Source organism: Nerophis ophidion, linkage group LG21, assembly GCF_033978795.1.
Source record: "Nerophis ophidion isolate RoL-2023_Sa linkage group LG21, RoL_Noph_v1.0, whole genome shotgun sequence".
Classification (NCBI taxonomy): domain Eukaryota; kingdom Metazoa; phylum Chordata; class Actinopteri; order Syngnathiformes; family Syngnathidae; genus Nerophis; species Nerophis ophidion.
Window position 1 is genome coordinate 9,578,675 of NC_084631.1, and position 18,426 is coordinate 9,597,100.

The 18,426-nt window shown below is 40.7% G+C and overlaps 1 protein-coding gene across 3 annotated transcripts in view; it reads right to left on the reverse strand.

Annotated features, from left to right (window-relative positions):
- The window catches only part of gon4lb (gon-4 like b), a 32,551-nt gene that overhangs the window by 103 nt on the left and 14,022 nt on the right, over positions 1-18,426 (reverse strand). For 2 of the 3 annotated variants that reach the window (XM_061881844.1, XM_061881842.1), the window contains exons 12-29: positions 17,735-17,775; positions 16,125-16,222; positions 15,483-15,711; positions 15,335-15,421; positions 15,072-15,264; positions 14,863-15,013; positions 12,447-12,597; positions 12,265-12,381; positions 9,292-10,128; positions 8,112-8,358; positions 7,828-7,988; positions 7,527-7,721; positions 7,315-7,458; positions 1,703-2,002; positions 1,537-1,635; positions 1,123-1,472; positions 155-257; positions 1-84 (exon numbers count right to left, since the gene is read on the reverse strand). The exon at positions 1-84 is cut by the window's left edge and continues 103 nt beyond it. In XM_061881844.1, coding sequence (XP_061737828.1) covers positions 1-84; positions 155-257; positions 1,123-1,472; positions 1,537-1,635; positions 1,703-2,002; positions 7,315-7,458; positions 7,527-7,721; positions 7,828-7,988; positions 8,112-8,358; positions 9,292-10,128; positions 12,265-12,381; positions 12,447-12,597; positions 14,863-15,013; positions 15,072-15,264; positions 15,335-15,421; positions 15,483-15,711; positions 16,125-16,222; positions 17,735-17,775 — 3,587 coding nt within the window. The remainder of the gene's footprint in view (positions 85-154; positions 258-1,122; positions 1,473-1,536; positions 1,636-1,702; positions 2,003-7,314; positions 7,459-7,526; positions 7,722-7,827; positions 7,989-8,111; positions 8,359-9,291; positions 10,129-12,264; positions 12,382-12,446; positions 12,598-14,862; positions 15,014-15,071; positions 15,265-15,334; positions 15,422-15,482; positions 15,712-16,124; positions 16,223-17,734; positions 17,776-18,426) is intronic. The other variant, XM_061881843.1, reaches the window with a different exon arrangement.

Consider the following 18,426-nt stretch of genomic DNA (forward strand, 5'->3'; position numbering starts at 1 on the left):
GGTGGGCGGAGCCTCGTCCTCCGAGCTGGCCTGGCGAGCGGCGCTCTGAAAGAGGCACATTAAGTCCCGGAATCTGCGGGAGACCTGCGGGCGAGAGTTTTGGCGAGGTCAGCGAACGGTTCGTCCTTTGGCGCGCAAACGATCGGCCAATCACCTCGCTTGGAGTCTTGTTGCCGAGCAGACTGGAGATGCTCTGGAAAGTGCTCTGATTGGCTCCTTCCTGCTGACACGCCGTCAGAATCACCCGATCTGCTTCCCTGGAAAACAAGTCGCTCCTTTATGTCCGTAGCCGACGGAAGGTCGACCGATACGGTTTGTTCAGCGCCGATACAGATTATTAGTAGTCAAGGAGCGACACTTGCAGGCGATATTCATGTGCAGTAAAAGTTATTTAAACATGAATATTCACGTCAGTAAATAACTGTTTTTGAAGTAGATTTTTTTATTACGGTTTAGGGGTTTATGTTTATTATTGTTTTATTTATTACGTGTGTCTAAGAGGAGCGTCAAGATTTAAAATTGTTAAAAACTCTTATGTACTCCATTTTATAACACTTAATGGATTGAATGCAGTGCAAGGTTTCCTGGTGAGGAACCCTGAGATATCGCCAACATTTAAAATAAAACCAACTCGGGGTTCCTTCACGTCGATTATAGTCGAGACATTTTTCAATTGGCCAACATAATTTCTCCCTGGATGTTACAGAAAGTATCAGAATGTGTAAGCTGCTGCCTGCTCTTCTTTACTTGTGTAACAATCTCTAAATTGTTAACATGTTTATGCAAAGTTTGCATTTTTTTTTTTAACTATCTCCTTTACTGTGTGTACAAAATGTGTTTTTTGGCAATTCCTAATTTGACCACAGCGTCAGTTGCTATCTACAGTGGCACTTTGCAAAATTACCCATCTCCCCTTCTACTCTCACGCGAGATCCACCCGGGAATGGGGCCATGAGAATACCTTCCTTACTGTAGTTTTTTCATACTAAATACTGGTGTCATATGTGTATTTATTCTATCGGCTGATGTAGTTCAGTTGCTCTTTGGAAAAAAAAGAGGCCGATGCCGATATAGGTCAAAATGCCAAATATTGGCGCTGGTAAACAAGAGAGGGGGTCGTACCTGGTCCACAGGATCACCTTCTCCCCGCTCGGCGTCAGAGAGATGTTCTTGGCACACACGGGAACGTCTGCGGGTGACGGAGCGACACAGGTGGTGGCGGGATCACAAAGGGGATGTAGGTCTTCATCTCTCTTCCTCTTCGCAGGCGGCGACTCGGTCTTGTGGCCGGTCTCCGCTTGATCTTCGCCGAAGTCATCCCTCTCCGCTGGCGGGAAGGATCCTTCCCACGCCGGCGGGCTGGGAACCGCGCTGCCGTCCACCTTTGTCTCGACGCTTTCTTTGGGGGTGGAGCCTACCGTTGGGTACAAAGGGCCCAGACTCTTCGCAGCCCGGGACACGCCGCATGAGCCCTGGGCAGGGAAATGAACAGGTCAAGATGTCATGTGACCGGCAGGGGACCGGATGCCACCGCACCTTGTCGCCCAGGCAGCGGGAGCATCCTCTCCGGCGACGTCTGCGGCTCTTCGAGTCGCGGCACAGGCAACTCTTGTCTTGGTGGGACCAGTCCGACTCCTGCCATCAACACGGACACAGTGAGACAAAGTACACGGCGCGTCCCATCACACGTCTGCGGCCGCACCTTGTAACTTCTGCGGGGATCAATCTTACGCCTCTGGCGCCGGCTTGCCATTGGTTGGACCTTTGGTCCGTCCTCTTCCAGATCAGGTAAGGTAACTTCCTCAAAACCATGGGCCACGCCCCCGTTCGGGCTGCCGAAGCCCTCCCCTCCATCCGGGGCACCGCTCACCTCCTCCGGCCAATGGGCTTCTTCAAATTGTCCCGGGCGAGCTGGTGGTGGGCGGAGCTCGTCGAAAAACACCCAGAATTCCGCTTGTAGGTGAGTGTGTCCTTTGAGCAACGATCCCATCTGAGCCTTGAGCTGACGGGCAGACAACATCAGATTATTGCTGGAAGGCCAACACCATACCACACACTCAGACTATGGCACAAATAATAATCTTCATCATCTGATTAATGTTGTACTCACGACTAATTACACAATTGATCATTCATTTGATCAAAAAACTCTAATTAAATATACCTGGTATTAGAATAATTGTATCAGAGTTATCACAAAACTTTGTGTTTCAATGAGTTCCTGGCGAGAAGACAAAAGCTGTCTTTGAACCTACCAAGAAGAAGGCTTTTAAAACTCCACTGTGTAGGATGGGAAGGAAAATGGAGGTGTTCCGTTTGACAGAAAATATATTTTCTTGACCCAAGAAATACAAAGCGGAGAGAAACCAGGATCTGCCCAAGTTCCAGACCTCTTCTTTGAACTCTTTTACGACCTCTTCTTTGAACTCATTTACGACCTTTTCTGTGAACTGTTTACAACCTTTTGTTTGAACTGTTCTGTAACCAAAGGCGATGCCTGTTTACGACCCCCGTCACTTAGAAACAGCTGTTGCCATGTAATCAGGGAAAGTCCAAATAAAAGAGAAGGCGTACAATCTTTCGCCAGGGCGTGCTGCGAGACTGTACAAGAGTACAGTCCAGACATTTCTCCTCAAATTGAGCCAAATTGAATTCTGACTGTTTAATTTCTTACTTCTTGTCTTGTTTAATAGATGTCATTAGTGTTTGAACCTGACACCTGGATAAAAATGTGTAACAAATAAACCACATATAATAATAGCAATATTAAAAACACAAATTCTTTTTTTCCGTTTTAATTCTGTTTTTTACCTTGTACACTTATTTTACCACCACAAAGTGTGTGATTTTCGTGTAAAATTTAATTTCATAAAAAGTTTGTTTATTAATTTAAAAATCCTCACATTTATTGTACTGTATTTTAGGTCAAAGCATAACTGTGTAAATGTATCATTAAGTACATTTTGCTTGAGTAAAGTGCAAATATGTAAGCTTTATTTTGTTAGAGCAGTGAGACCATATGTGGTGCACCACGCAATTACACAAGCAGAGGAGATGTGTTGTGGGTGTATGGATTGTTCTTACTAGCTTTAGCTTCCTAGTTTAGTCGCTGTCTTAATTGTAAAATGGAACATTGTTTAGTTCAGGACATGTTTCGGGGATAAATAAGCGATAACGGACACAAATTATTTTCCCAAATAAATGTTTCTTCTTCTCCTCATGACAACACTTCACTTACATTTAGGTCAATTTCCCTGATATTATTTTACGTTTATCAGCGGATTCTGTTTTATTGGCCAATTATGTGACTCTGTATGCGGTTACGTCAACGCGGAAATCATGTGACTTACTTTTTTGTTGGGTTTAGTGAGTATTGATAAGACGTACTAGCGCTGAGTCAAATAAAAAGCAGCAAACATGGTGTTTACTTCTAGTTGACATGTTTTTTTCTTCACTCATTCTGTCATCTGTTTCAACGTGACAAGCACCGGAATTCTTATATTTTCATAATCGTGAGAAGCCATAATCGAAATCAAAATACACATTTGATTAATTGTCCAGCCCTAAAATACACTACTACATTGGGCCCATTGTAAAAATACATAGGGCCCAATGTTGGGCTGTAAAATAAGTGGTTCTGAGCTGTGGTCCGTGTGGGCCGCAGCGGTACTCGGTTGTAATACAATTTTCCACCACTTGTGGCAGTAATGACATCAAACAAACAAAAAAAGTTTATTTAGCGCAAAAATAATGACTTCAGTGGTGATGCTCTATTTTAATTTGCATTATTAATCTAGTAAATTTATTTTAGAACAATATTTTTGAATGTAAAAAAAAAGTCAGTTATTTTTGAGTCCATTCCTATGCAGTACTGTATATTTGGTATGTACTTATTTTTTCAATCATAAGGTTCATGAGTTAAATAATATTTGTGATTAACACATAGTTTTATATCATTTGACAAGGTTGTAAACTGTAAGTACGTGAAATATAAGTATTTAATACGATAAAAATCAAGAGTCAGATTACTAATTCAATGTTCGGCCCTCTGTAGTGGAAAAGTTGGGCACCGGAGTCCTAAATGTTAAGAACCCCTCCATTACTACAAGTACTACTACTAAACATGTGATCTCTGTACTTACCAACAATGTTTTGTACATCAAGTACTAATTTACCTCAATATAATACAGTATTACTTCATTTCCAAACCTTATTTCATGCTATTTTTATACAGTATGTTCTGTCTTTTTGTTAAAAGAAAAGTAGCATTGAAATTATGCACTTTTCATAACTTGTCTTACTAAGGAGCTAAAACAGTTGATCAATACTGAGTTGAATACCTGAGACCCTTTCACTTTTTATTTATGTAAAACAATTTCTATATTTTCTTTTAACCAACTTTAATTCAATTTGATGCATTTTTTTTGTACTAAAACTAATATAAGGGATACAAATTGTGTAATCTTTTAGTGCAAACAAACACATTTAAAGGGAAACTGCATTTTTTTTGGAATGTCCCCATCATTCACAATCCTTATTTTATTCATTCTATGTCTCAAATAAACGTTAAGTCAGCGAACAAAGGTGCCAATGTGAGTGGCTCTATTTCGCCTATAAAGCACTCTAAAAAAAACTCCATCAAGGCTTTATATACATGCTGTAAGTATATATGTAATGTAGTAACATTCATAATAACATATAATATTTACATATTTTAAGAATATGGCAGCGTATTAATTTCACAGACATCACAACATTCGCAATTTCCTTCAACAACAACAACACTACTAATTAGAGCAGACTTCATGAGAGACTACAAATACTACTTTGGGACAAATGATGATCAGAAACTTCTATTTTTGAGTCTGAATATAAGGCGGGTGATCTACGACGACAAGTTTTAGAACCTATGTGCTAAACAGATTCAGCTTTAGTGAAATACTAAGCATCATGCTTGCTAAGTGCTAAACAAGAAATACAAACATAATAACAAAAAACACCGGCTGTAAAAATTCTGCTCTCACTGGGATGCCGATTGATGGGATGTTTATATCTTCCCGTTTACATAAAAAATGAATCATAATCCTCAAAAAAAGGTTAGAAAAAAAATAAAAGGAGGTGCAAATTTGCGTCTTTTCGTGTCTTTCTCGAGGTCAACGTTGGATGTCAAAATCCACCAACTTGTCGGTTTATGTCTACAACCTTCTACTATCCAGGTGAGAGGCTTGATTTATAATCTAGAATTAATTTTAACTAATTCAGCGGCGATGCAGCAGCTTAATATGTCAATACAGCAGCATTAGCTAGTTAGCTGTGTGATCACGGCGCCAAGTAGTTTGTCTGCGTTAGCGCTTATAATGCCAATATCGCTAATACTTGGTTAATATTCAGGTTACAAAATGTAAATGGAGTAAATTGATGATTTTTAGAGGGCTTTGTGGGCACAATAGAGTGTTCACATTAGTTGCAATATTAGCCCCCTTGTTTTTGTCATATTTTACAAATTAAAAATGTATGAAAAAAGAAAAACGTGTTTTTGTTTCACACAGGGATTGTGAATGATAGGCAAACCCCCCCCCCTCCTCCAAAAAAGTCCAGTTTCCCTTTAACATGGGGGGAACATCCGGTCTAACACCAACAACAAAATGAAACATTTTTTGTAATGTAATCTGTGATATTTCTACCTGAATAGATGCGAGTAGATCAACTGAGGAACAGAGGGGAAGATTTTTTCTGGCAAGTTGAAATCTAATGTTCTGGATGATCCTCAATTAAAGAATGCGGAGTATTACAATTTATTTAAAAATAGAGAAAGTTAAGCAGGGTTTCCCCTTGTTTTCCAAGATACCTGTGGCGGTGGGGGAGTGGTCACCATGATGTCATCGCGTAATTTGCATAATCGGCAATGATATGATTTTCTTTAAAAAGGCTCAACAAATGTATACATACATACATAGGAAGTGTTGTGTGTCTGGGGAAGCAATGAGACAAAAGTGTTTGTACGGGAGGTAAGATCTGTTGTAATTTTGCCGTTTTTTATCGTAAGATTGGCAATAAAAGCTAAAAATGGTGTCTGACTTTGTGTGACTTTTCCTGGAGGCTAACTAAATACATTGTATTACTTAAATTTGTTTATACGTGAAATAAAAACCTTATTTTCAATGTGTGGCGGCCATGATATTACAGTGGCGTTACAGTAGAATGTTAAGACATTATCATGCAGAGGTATAAATACAATTAACTTGTACAATACATAATGAACAGAATATCAGAAGCATGTATTCAGGTACAAATATCACAGATTACAATACCAAACATTTTTGACAATTGAAGCATGTTCACAACAATCCACATTTTATGTTATTAAAACTCGTATTTAAACATGAAATTGTAACTCCTCTCCTCTGAATGCAAGTGCTCCTACAGCCGGACTACAAATTCTCTATCCGACAAAATACAAAATCTGGACAGAAACCAACCCACTGCAGGTAATTTTTTTATTGTCATTAAAACGTGCTTAAAGTAAGTACAACTGTAATTTTGCCTCATCCTTCACTTCAAACATGAGTGAAGAATGTGTGAATAATCCACTACTGACCTGATTAGTCCGAAAGAAAAAGAAAATGATACAGTATTACCTGCTCACAGATGGTACATGGTAGTTATTTGAACACACTGCAGCTAGTCCTGAATAGTTCCACTCCTCAAGAGAGTCAGTCTCACACAAGAATCAAACAAGTATGAGGCAAAAATACAGTGGTACCCTACTGTGTGTACTTTTTGTGTTGAGCTGTTTAAAAAAAAAAAAAACATGACGTTTTATACACATTTCATTAAAACATATTGTCCAGTCAAAACTTGAAAATTGTATGTTTTGGGTATATTTGTTAATTACGAAAATCTATATGCGGTTAATTGTGATTAGTTTGGGTTAACTATGAAGAAAATGCTATTATCATAATTAAATGTTTTGTCGTTTGACAGTCTTAGTATTTTTACAAACTTCATTTTATTAAATGAAGAGTGGGTTTCAAATTTTGATGGAATTACATCCCGTAATAATATACTAAATATTGCCAAGTGTCTGGTGATTATGTACCGTTGATTAAGAATCATATTATCTGAGTGATTAAGCAGGACAGTATAAGCTTTTACTTCCTTTTGCTCCTTTACAGACACACATCATCATTCTTTGTTCGTTTTTATTTTAATTTTACTATTTTTTTTTTATAAATATGTTCTTTTTTTACAGATAAAGATATTGTACTGAAAATGCTTCTTGGGAGTGAAATGAAATGAAAGGTGGGGTGGTACCTCGTTGATGCTGGCCGGGCTCAGGTCAGTTCCAGGCTGCAGAGCCTTGATGATCTTATTGTAATGAGACGGATTATCTCCAAAAGTTATCTCCAGTTGTCGCAAGAAACGCCGACTGCGCTCGAAGGCTTGTTGCTCTTGGAACTGCACAAACAGGCGACATTGAGGCGTTTACATCAATCAAGGTGCCAGACACCGGCGGTGCGTCTCACCAGTCCGCACTCCAATGCCTGCTCAGGATGTAGAAAGGCAGCAAAGTCGCGCATTAATTCCGTTTGGCTTCCCAGGATGCAGCGCAGCTTCCTGAAGACGCTGAGGACTTCCTGTCCTTCCAGTTGCCCGAGCTCGTTCAGCAGAGACACAAACTCCTCCATCTTTTCCGGGACGTCGCGCAGAGCTTGGCTGACCTGAACACAGCCGGTCGGACGCAAATAATTGTTGCGGAAATTTACACTTAGACTTAGACAAACTTTAATGATCCACAAGGGAAATTGAAAAAGGCAAGCGTCTCACCCTGCTGAGGTAACTCTGAGCGAAGGCCAAGTCTTTGCTGTCCCGCTGGGGGTCGTTATCCAGGATGTTTTCATCGTAAAGCAGTGACAGTTTAGTGGCGTCTTTACTGTGGCGCTCTTGACGACCTCGCCTGAGACCTCGAAGAGGACGACTCCGGCCTGCTGAGACGGCCAAAAACCAAACAAACAAACACACTATGTGATTAAAGTGTTGATAATGCCATTTAAATGGTCACGTAACCTCATGGCCATAGTTGGAGAGTGAATGTTCAATGATAAACACACCTCTTCCTCGTCTACCTCCTGCTCCTCGTCCTCCCCCCCGCGGTGTTTCCTCAAAGGTCGGTGGCTCATCGTCCTCTGATACCTTACTGCTTGACCCCTCCCCCAGCTCCTCCCCTTTAGGGCCCTCCTCCTCTTCCTCCTCTTCCTCCTGCGATCCAGGCGAAGTTGGCGAGTGATCTTCTTCGGACTCTACGTCAGCGACATCCCTCCTTTTTGACGCCAGCCAGGTCAACTGCTTCATTGTCTCCTGTTGGGGTCAAAGGTCAACTGCTTAATATTGTCCTATAAAGGTCAACTCTATAATTTCTTCTATCAGGATCAAAGGTCAACTGGTCTCCTATAAAAGTTAAAGGTCATTAGCTTCATGGTCTCCTATAAAAGTCAAACGTCATTTGCTTTATGGTCTCTACAAAAGTCAAAGGTCAACTGCTTAATGGTCTCCTATAAAAGTCAAAGGTCAACTGCTTTATGGTCTCCTATAAAGTTCATAGGTCGACTGATTTAAGGACTTTTACAAAAGTCAAAGGTCAATTGCTTCATGGTCTCCTATAAAGTTAAAGGTCAATTGCTTTATGGTCTCCTGTGAAGTTCATAGGTCAGCTGCTTCACTGTTTCCTTTAAGCGCCAAATAAGTCAAAGGTCAACTATTATATGTCTAATGTGAAGGGTAAAGTTCAACTTCTACGCTATTTTCTTTAAGCGTCAAAGGTCAACTGCTACATATCTTTTGTCATTATTTTATAACATCATCCATATTATGACATTATTTAATGACATCATCAAAATGATGACATTATTTTATGATGATGTCATCAATATCATGACAACATTGTTTTGACATCATCAATTTTCTGACATCAATATTATGATGACATCGTGTTGACGACATCAATATTATAACTTTGTTTAATGCTGACATCATCAATACATGACATTATTTTTTGATGACATCATCAATATGATGACATTTTATGACATCAATATAATGATGACATTGTTTTATGACAACAACATCATCATCGTTTCGATGACATTGTTTAATGATGACAGCATCAATATTATGTTGAGATTGTTTTATGACAACATCATTAATATTATAATGATATTATCAAAACAATGATGGCATCAATTTAATTGTTATTGATCTGTCAGGTGTCACACGTTACAGAGGTAGTCCTACCTGCAACTCTGGAACGGACAGAACGGACTCCTCTGATGCAGATGACATCACTTCCTCCTCGTCTTCATCTTGCGTGAGGTCATCAAAGTCTTCGTCGTCCTCCTCGTCCTCCTCTTGCCTCTCTTGATCGTCGTCCTTCTCTCGGTCTCGTCCTCCCTGCCCTTCGTCCTCCTCTCCCTCCTCCTCATCGTCGTCCCCTTGACCTTCCTCTTTCCCTCCCCCGTGGCCCCCCTGTCCTCCCACGTTGTCATCCTCTCCTTCCCCTGTTTCTTTCCCTTCGCCATCCTCGCCCCGACCTTCCCCGCCCTGACCTTCCCCGCCCTGGTCTCCCCCCTGTCCTCCATCTTGTCTTCCTTCCTCTCCACCCGATTCCCACTTGGCATCGTTGTGTGTGGGATGGAGTGCACACATTACCAGTGAAGCCGTGTCCACTTGCGTCCCGGCCATGAGATGGACGTGATGCTGCCCCTCTGCTGCCTCTTGCTCCACGCGGGGCAGACTGTAGAGATGTTTCTCCAAAGCCTGCTCCCTTTGGATGATGATGTAGCTTGCCTTGAGTGGAGCAGCTGGGCAAGGAACAACTGAGGTTGTAGACAGAGAGGAATGGAGAGGGAGCCTCCTCGCCGCTCCAACCCCCTGACCTTCTGCTGGGCAGATCGGCTGCAGGGATCCATTGTGGGCCAACGTAAAAAGGCGTTTGTGGGAAGGGGCAGCTCGGGGGGAGTACTGTTTGACCCGAGTGGGGTAAAGTCTAAGGGTGCAGCCTCTGGGAAGGGATGGTGGATAACGTGGGGGAAAGGTGTTCAGCTTTGTCTTCTGGATGATCTCTTGGCTGTTCTGGAAGACAGATGATGTCATCAGAAAGCAGGTACGTGTATCTTTGAGAAGACTACAAAAGTCTAACCTTTATTTATGACCCCCTCTATTTACAAACTGTTCAAATAGGCCTCTGTGCGCGAATGTTTTGTTCAGTCAGTCATTTCGATCACGCTTACAGGCAAAAAGCAGGATGCAGCATTTTTGAGAGCCCCCCTTGTCACCTGCAGCACAGGACACCACCCGCTTGTCACTCCGTGCTGCAGAATATGCTTCTGTTTGCCTATTTTGTCAACTCAATCTGGGTCCAAAAAGCCAACAAACCAGCCTGGAAAGAAGGAGGGATTTGCTGTGGGCTAAAAAGGACTATTTGCGAGGAGTAAAGCCACATCACGGCTCACAACAGACATTTCAAATAGCCGCCAAAGACAGAATTCTAGACAGCGTAGACCAGGTGAAGCCCAGCCTGGTGTGAATGAGACCAACAAAAGAGGAAGGAGTGTGAACCCCGGAAGAAAAAGGGACTCGCTTTGGAGGCTTTAGTCGGGTTAGTTACTATTTATGGATTTTTCTTTGCTAAGGTCATAATGTTTAATATTAAACAAATCGTTTTCATAAAACACCGACAAAAAAACTTAAAAGGTGTGTTATTGTATGTGCTATGCCACCATATTTTGGACGAGTTTGCGCACTGCAGGTGCTTTGGGTTGAAAATGTACTTCTGGTTTCGCTCCTTGAACCGGAAGTCTTCGTCCATAGCGTTTTCGCTCATTCGTCACGCCGAGCAACGTATGCAAGTTTTACAATATACCGGTAATTAAAACAATTCTTACTTAGTAAACCGTCCCATCTGTGATGTCTGTAGAAGTGTTTTCATGCATATTTGTACGTGCTATCGTAATGTAATCAAGCTCACGTCATTAACATTAGTTAATATGCTAACAAGTTTATGGGTGTCTGTGTTAGCATTATTAACATACATTGGCATTCTTTTTGTATTCTTTTAGTTTCGTACATTCACCAAAACGTCACTGGGAAGGCATTGAGTCTGTTTAGCTGATTGGAGACCTAGCTATTGCAGCTAGTGGATCCATGACGTTGACTTCTGTTTTGTTTGATAAGCCGTTTTACTGCCGTGTTACTTGCCGTGCGGACTGGTGAGACGCTGCGTCGGCGTGTGGCGTGTTGATTGATGCAGAAGCCTTTATTTGGAAACAATTAAAGTATATATATATATATACACAGTGGGGCAAAAAAGTATTTAGTCAGCCACCGATTGTGCAAGTTCTCCCACTTAAAATGATGACAGAGGTCTGTAATTTACCAAATGGATACATGGATGATACAGCAGAGGATTGGGAGAACGTCATGTGGTCAGATGAAACCAAAATAGAACTTTTTGGTATAAACTCAACTCATCGTGTTTGGAGGAAGAAGAATACTGAGTTGCATCCCAAGAACACCAAACCTACTGTGAAGCATGTGGGTGGAAACATCATGCTTTAGGGCTGTTTTTCTGCTAAGGGGACAGGACGATTGATCCGTGCTAAGTAAAGAATGAATGGGGCCATGTATTGTGAGATTTTGAGCCAAAACCTCCTTCCATCAGTGAGAGCTTTGAATGGTTGACCAAATACATATTTTCCACCATAATTTACAAATAAATTCTTTAAAATTCCTACAATGTGAATTCCTGGATTTTTTTTCACATTCTGTCTCTCACAATTGAAGTGTACCTATGATGAAAATTACAGACCTCTGTCATCATTTTAAGTGGGAGAACTTGCTGACTAAATACTTTTTTGCCCCACTGTGTATATATATATATACTTTGTTTCCAAATAAATATATATATATATATATATATATATATATATATATATATATATATATATATATATGCGGCGTAGTGTCTGGTGCGGCTAATATATGTAAACGTGTTTTTTCTAAAATGTCAGTGTGCTCTACAACCCAGAAAATACGATAACGCTTACAACGCTTTGGAAAGTTAGCACCCTGTATGCATCCGCAAGAGTGCAAACAGCCCCATAAACTGCAGAAACGTGTGTTTGCCAGTTCGAGCCCGGCATGTGCAAGTCTGGACTGTGTAGGATGACCACTGTTCGGCAAACAAAAAACAGACATGTTTTTAATCACCTTCAGCCAAGTTGGCATGATAGAGGGGTCTCTTTCCACTGGGGGCCGCTGATCCCCAAGCTGTACTCTTCCACAGGCCAGTGGCAGGGCGGGGACAACGTGCTCTGTTACAAACGTCTGAAACGACCATACCAAGATCACCACGCGTCGACCTCGACAAGCGTCATTTATCTGAGGCTCACCTTGATGACGTTGCCACATCGCGCTCTTGAGCTGCTCATCTCCCGAATGTGCTTCCTCAGGTTCCACGCGCTCTTGCACAGCAAGTGGGAGCTGATCAGATGGTCTGGCTGCACGCTTCCCTCAAAGTGTTTCAAAGCCAAAACAATCAGCCTGCAGAGAAATTATGGGAAATAATGTTGTCTGTCTATCTGTGTTGGCCCTGTGATGAGGTGGTGACTTTTCCAGGGTGTACCCCGCGTACTGCCGGAATGCAATTGAGATAGGCTCCGGCACCCCCTGCAACCCCGAACGGGACAAACGGTAGAAAATGGATGGAATACATTCTCACCATTGACGCTAAATTTCATAAAAGCTCTCTATCTGCCTGAGCTTTTTTATCACAAAATAAAAATAATGATAGTCAGTACCTTTAGGAATTTGTGATGTCGCGGTAGCGCCGATTCACCCTAATTCAAACAACCAACGACCAATCCTCCGAAAATTTGTCTAATCAAAATGTATCCTTGGTGTTGAGTAAACGAAGCAGGACAACAACATGTAACAATAAAACAACTCTTTAACGGCACAATTGTCGTCCTCTCGCATTTACTTCCTAGTTTACATGTATTCATTTAGGCTTTATTAATCCATGGTGAGATAGTTAAGAACATATATTTTTATTTGCAATGCTGATCTAGCATAGAGGCGGCATTTTAATGACCGAGATGTTGAAGTGTGATGATAATCTCTCATCATCTCTCATTTACCAACAAAAATTACCGCTATAGTTCACTTTCAATTGTTCAAACACTTTTCAAGTATAAGAATGTCTGAAACTGCCTACGACAGAGCAGAAGGTGGAAAAAATTAAGCCTTTAGTGACGTTTTTTTCCGTAATTATTCTTAGCTATAATGAATTAAAGCACATCAGTATTTTGACAATGAGCTCTGTGTAAGCGCATTTACTGACATCTAGCATCTACTTCTAAGTATGTGCGGTACCAAATAACGAAAACAAAAATATCAGTATTTGTTTTCCACCTTATGAGGTTAATGGGGAACTGCACTTTTGTTTGGAATTTGCCTATCATTCACAACCATTATGTAAGAGGAGAACACATACGTTTTTTTTAATGTATTCAAAGTTGTAAAATACAGCACGTACAAGGTGGCTAACAATGCAGGTAACGGGAGTGCTTTGTTGCGCTCAAAAAGTCCTCTAAATAACATCCAAAAAACGGAAACTCCCTTTACATGCCGTGATCTGAATACAAACCAAGTATAAACAAGATTGTAAATATAAGCGCTAATGTAGAGGAACTACTCTTAGCAGCACCGTGATCGTAGAGAGCTAACTAGCTTATGCTGCTATATTGACATATTGAGCTGCTGCATCACCTCTGAGTCACTGAAAGTTAATTCTACATTATAAATCATGCCTCTCACCAAGGTAGAAGGTTGTGGACATAATCCGAGACGTATGTCAACTTTGACATCCAACTTAAACCCGGAGATGGCACATTGCAGCACATTTTTTTAAGCCTTGGTGATTAATTATTCATCTAAATGGGAAGATATCAACATCCTATCAGTCTGTATCCCAGTGAGAGCAGACATTGTAGAGTAAGTAATTGTTTTATTATATTCAGATAGCACTTAGCAAAATCACTACTTGATGCAGAGTGTTTCACTAAAGCTTGTAGATCATCCTCCTTACATTCAGGATCAAAAATATAAGTTTCTGGATCATCATTAGAACCAAAGTAGTCTTTGTTGTCTCACATGAAGTCTGCCAAGTTTAGTAGTGTTGTTGTTGAAGGAAAATTGAACGTTGTGATACGTCTGTGTAATAATTAGCTGCCATATGCTTAAAATGAGCAAAATACACGAATATTACATAATATTATGAATGTTACTACATTACATATATTCTTACAGCATGTATATAAAACCTTGATGTGGGTTTTTGGATCTTCTTTAAAGCGCTTTATTAACTCCATTGTTAGCCGACATTTGCTCGCACCTATTTACGAGTTAGAATGTATTTTTTTTAAAAACATGTGTTCTTGTCCTACATAAGGATTGGGAATGATAGGGAAAATTCCAAAAATGTACAGTTCCCCATTAAAGTCACAAGAACACTGAAAACATTGATAGCAAATTCACAAGTTGATTTAATGTTATACGCAACATTAGAAATTTTAGGAATTTTTAGGCCGCGATATTAAATAAAAAAAATCCCTGCAAAATCCTGGAGGGACTGAATAACAGACTGTAATAAATGGGATAGCTCTTTACATTGGTTACGAGCTGTATTTGTTGTATTATGTGTTTCGTGTTGCATCGGCATATTGCTTTTTGCAATACGCAAACATTGCAAAACAAGCTCTTTAAGATGGAACCTGAGTGTATTTGAACAAGATGTGGCTGTGTTACCCATCTTCTCCTGCGGTAAAAGTACTCCGATAAGGCGAGGTGTGCTGGGCGGGATCCAGGCTGCAAACAGGAAGTAGTTGTGGATAGAGGAAGACCGGTCGGGTTGCAAAAAGCCAGGCGGTGTCAGAGGGCAGTACATGGAAGGTGCGGCCTAAACGGGAGAGAAACGTCAGCATGAAAAATCAAATGTGTCCTACCTCCCTCCTCACCGGGGGTGGACGACGGGGTCATCTTGGGAAGCAAGCGTTTGGACGTGGCGGGTGGAGCCGGCGGGGGATGCGGCACGTCAACTTGCTGCTCCACTTCCTGAAGTAGGTCCAGCGCTCCTTGCAGGTTGCACGCTCGAAAAGAAGTGGCATGGAACAGCTGCTCCTGACGCAGGGCAAAGCGCTGCAGCTCCTCCTGGACAAATAACTTTGTTTACATCAGGGGTTTTTTTTTTCCACAAACAGCTGTTGTCTACTTGACTAACCAAGAAGTGCTTGGTGACGGACTCTTCGTGTTGCATAACGCTGACACCACGACATAGCAGATGAACTTCCGTCAGCAGCTGCACATGCTGAAAGACAACATAATTGCTTGAAAATACTGCATCCAGTGCAAGATCGGTGACCACTCACCTGCTGGATTTGCTGTTGGAGTTGCTGTTTTTGGCGAGAGTCCAAGTGGAGGCTGGGGTAGACTTGGCTCTGAAGCACCCAGGTGGACTGTGGGGTTGGTGTGTCCCTCATCTTGTCGTTAGGGTGATTGGTGGTGTCCTGCAGGGCTCTCTTGTGCTGCAGAGCTTGGTACTGCTCCCGGACTGCCCGTCGTCGCTCTGTTAGCATGCCAGCTAACGGTGGCTCAAAGCTTCAAACAGCAGAAAATGGGAATGAGTGCTATCACTCCAGCCACACAACACATAAATTTACCATACTTTATAGGCATGAGTGCTATCACTCCAGCCAAACAACACAAAACGTAAGCTAGCTTGGAGGCATGAGTGCTATCAATCCAGCCAAACAATGCATAAACGTAAGCTATCTTATAGGGAGTAATTAGACTGATCATGACCCGCAGACTTTGATGTGTTTCCTCTCAAGCTCAGTTCTTCTTCAAGCTTGTTTGAAGAAGCTGCACAGGAGGACTTTTTTCTTCCTCCTGACCCAAACGGTCACAGCACATCTCTGCTGGACCGTCCCAACAGGAGGATCTTCTCACAACCGACTTGAGACCCACCATTCATGCATCATACATGATAGTAATAACCAGTGCACTGTTACCACAAAGCCTGAGGGACATTAAATTTGGGTCCAGTCTCTGACTCCTCCTCTTCAGCTGGCGGCTCCTCCTCTTCCTCAGCTGGTTTCTGCTCCTGGAGCTGCAGACAAATAAGCATCTCAAGCAACATGAAACAGTTTCAAAGTGGACAAAATATGGCTAATGATAGAAATTAAGGCAACTTCAGAGCTAGCATTTTAGTTTCTAGCCTCCATCGCAGAACTACAGGACGAGCACAAAAGGTGTGCACAAACATCTGTACAAGTCTATACTGCTTATTTTGTCTGAATCGCTCGATTAGACCCATGTTTAGCTGGCCTGTTCTTGTCATTGAAAATATTCAAATAACACTGCCGCTTGTTTTTGTATATGAAAACATTGATATGTATATACATATGATTGTGTATATATATATATATATATATATATATATATATATATATCTTAATTAGATTATCCAGAGAATAGTGCTCAATACCGTGGTAGAGCGCAATATATGTATGTGTGGGAAAAATCACAAGACTACTTCATCTCTACAGAACTTTTTCATGAGGGGTTCCCTCAATCGTCAAGAGATTTTTAAAAAATTTTTCCTGACGATTGAGGGAACCCCTCATGAAACAGTTCTGTAGAGATGAAGTAGTCTTGTGATTTTTCCCACACATACATATATACACACACACACATACATACACATATATATATATATATATATATATATATATATATATATATGTCTTGATTGGATTATCCAGAGAATAGTGCTCGATACCGTGGTAGAGCGCAATATGTAGGTGTGGGAAAAATCACAAGACTACTTCATCTCTACAGAACTGTTTCATGAGGGGTTCCCTCAATCATCAGGAGATTCAGGAGACTCTCCTGATGAGGGAACCCCTCATGAAACTGTTCTGTAGAGATGAAGTAGTCTTGTGATTTCCCACACCTACATATATATATATATATATATATATATATATATATATATATATATATATATATATATATATATATATATATATATATATATATATACACACACATATATATATATATGTATATATATATATATATATATATATATACATATATATATACATACATATAAACATATATATATACATACATATATATACTGTACATACATACATACACACATATATATACTGTATATATATATACATACATACATAGATAGACGCATAATCCCATACTTGTTAAAAAATATAGCTTGTAAGACCTGACAAAAATTGACAGACAGTGTTACCATGAGGTCAAATGTTCATATGTCTCTGGTGGTGTGTGATACCACTGATTTCCTTATCAATCCAATACAGTGAATCTTTTCTGTCAGCCCCACAAATGGCTGGTGTTCCGTGCTGTGGTTGAGATTATGACGTCTAGAGTATGTCAGGTGGTGTCAAGTAAGTGCATTTGAAGAATGGAAATGAGCTAAAGGCTGCACCTGGTGCACTCATGGATCCTTGGTGAATAATGAAAAGTGTAGTTAAAAATGACCCATTAAGAAGCTATAAAAGCTGTCCGCTCTCTCCACAAGTCAACACAAACACTTGTCCTTGCTACGTGCATACAGGGCCCGAGTTGAACTCACCGTGTCGAAGAGCTCCTCCAGCAGCTCATTCACCTCTCTCTCTGCAAACAACACAAACACAAAGATGATTGCAGAAGAAGAGTTAACAAGAGTATGATTATTACTTTCCCAGCTAGTATGGAAATGTTCCAAAGAAAAAGAACCCTCATCAGGCCAAAGGCCGTTAAGCAAATATGAGAAATATCCTAAAAAAATTTGAACGCTAATCTTCTTTTAAATCTTGCCCACTGATCCTAACTTAAAGAGGTATATTTACTGTTATCAGCAGATTTTTTGAAAGAATATATGTTTGTTTGTTTTTTTACGAATGATTTGGACTTCAACGTCTCTGCTGACATGCTAATTGTGCATATGTTCTAACAATGCTGAGATCCTAACCATTCTGACTCTGCCAAAAGTGCTGAGATGCTAACAGCGCTGAAATGTAAAACATAGAATTGATAAACTGGTCTCTCAACTCATTTGACAAGTTCTTCTTTACAAGGAGCTCAGGTTTGCGGTAAACCTACCAGTGTATACAGCGTTTTCTGCTGTATACATGAGGGACTCTTGGAAAAAGTGTAGGGTCGTGTGCCTGGCGATTTTTCCCGTCAAAGACATTGAAGATATCTATCTATTTGGAACTGTGATTAACAGGCCATCTTCTGATTGGAGTAAGCGTTGCTCTGGTTTACCAACTAAGCCTTAAGACG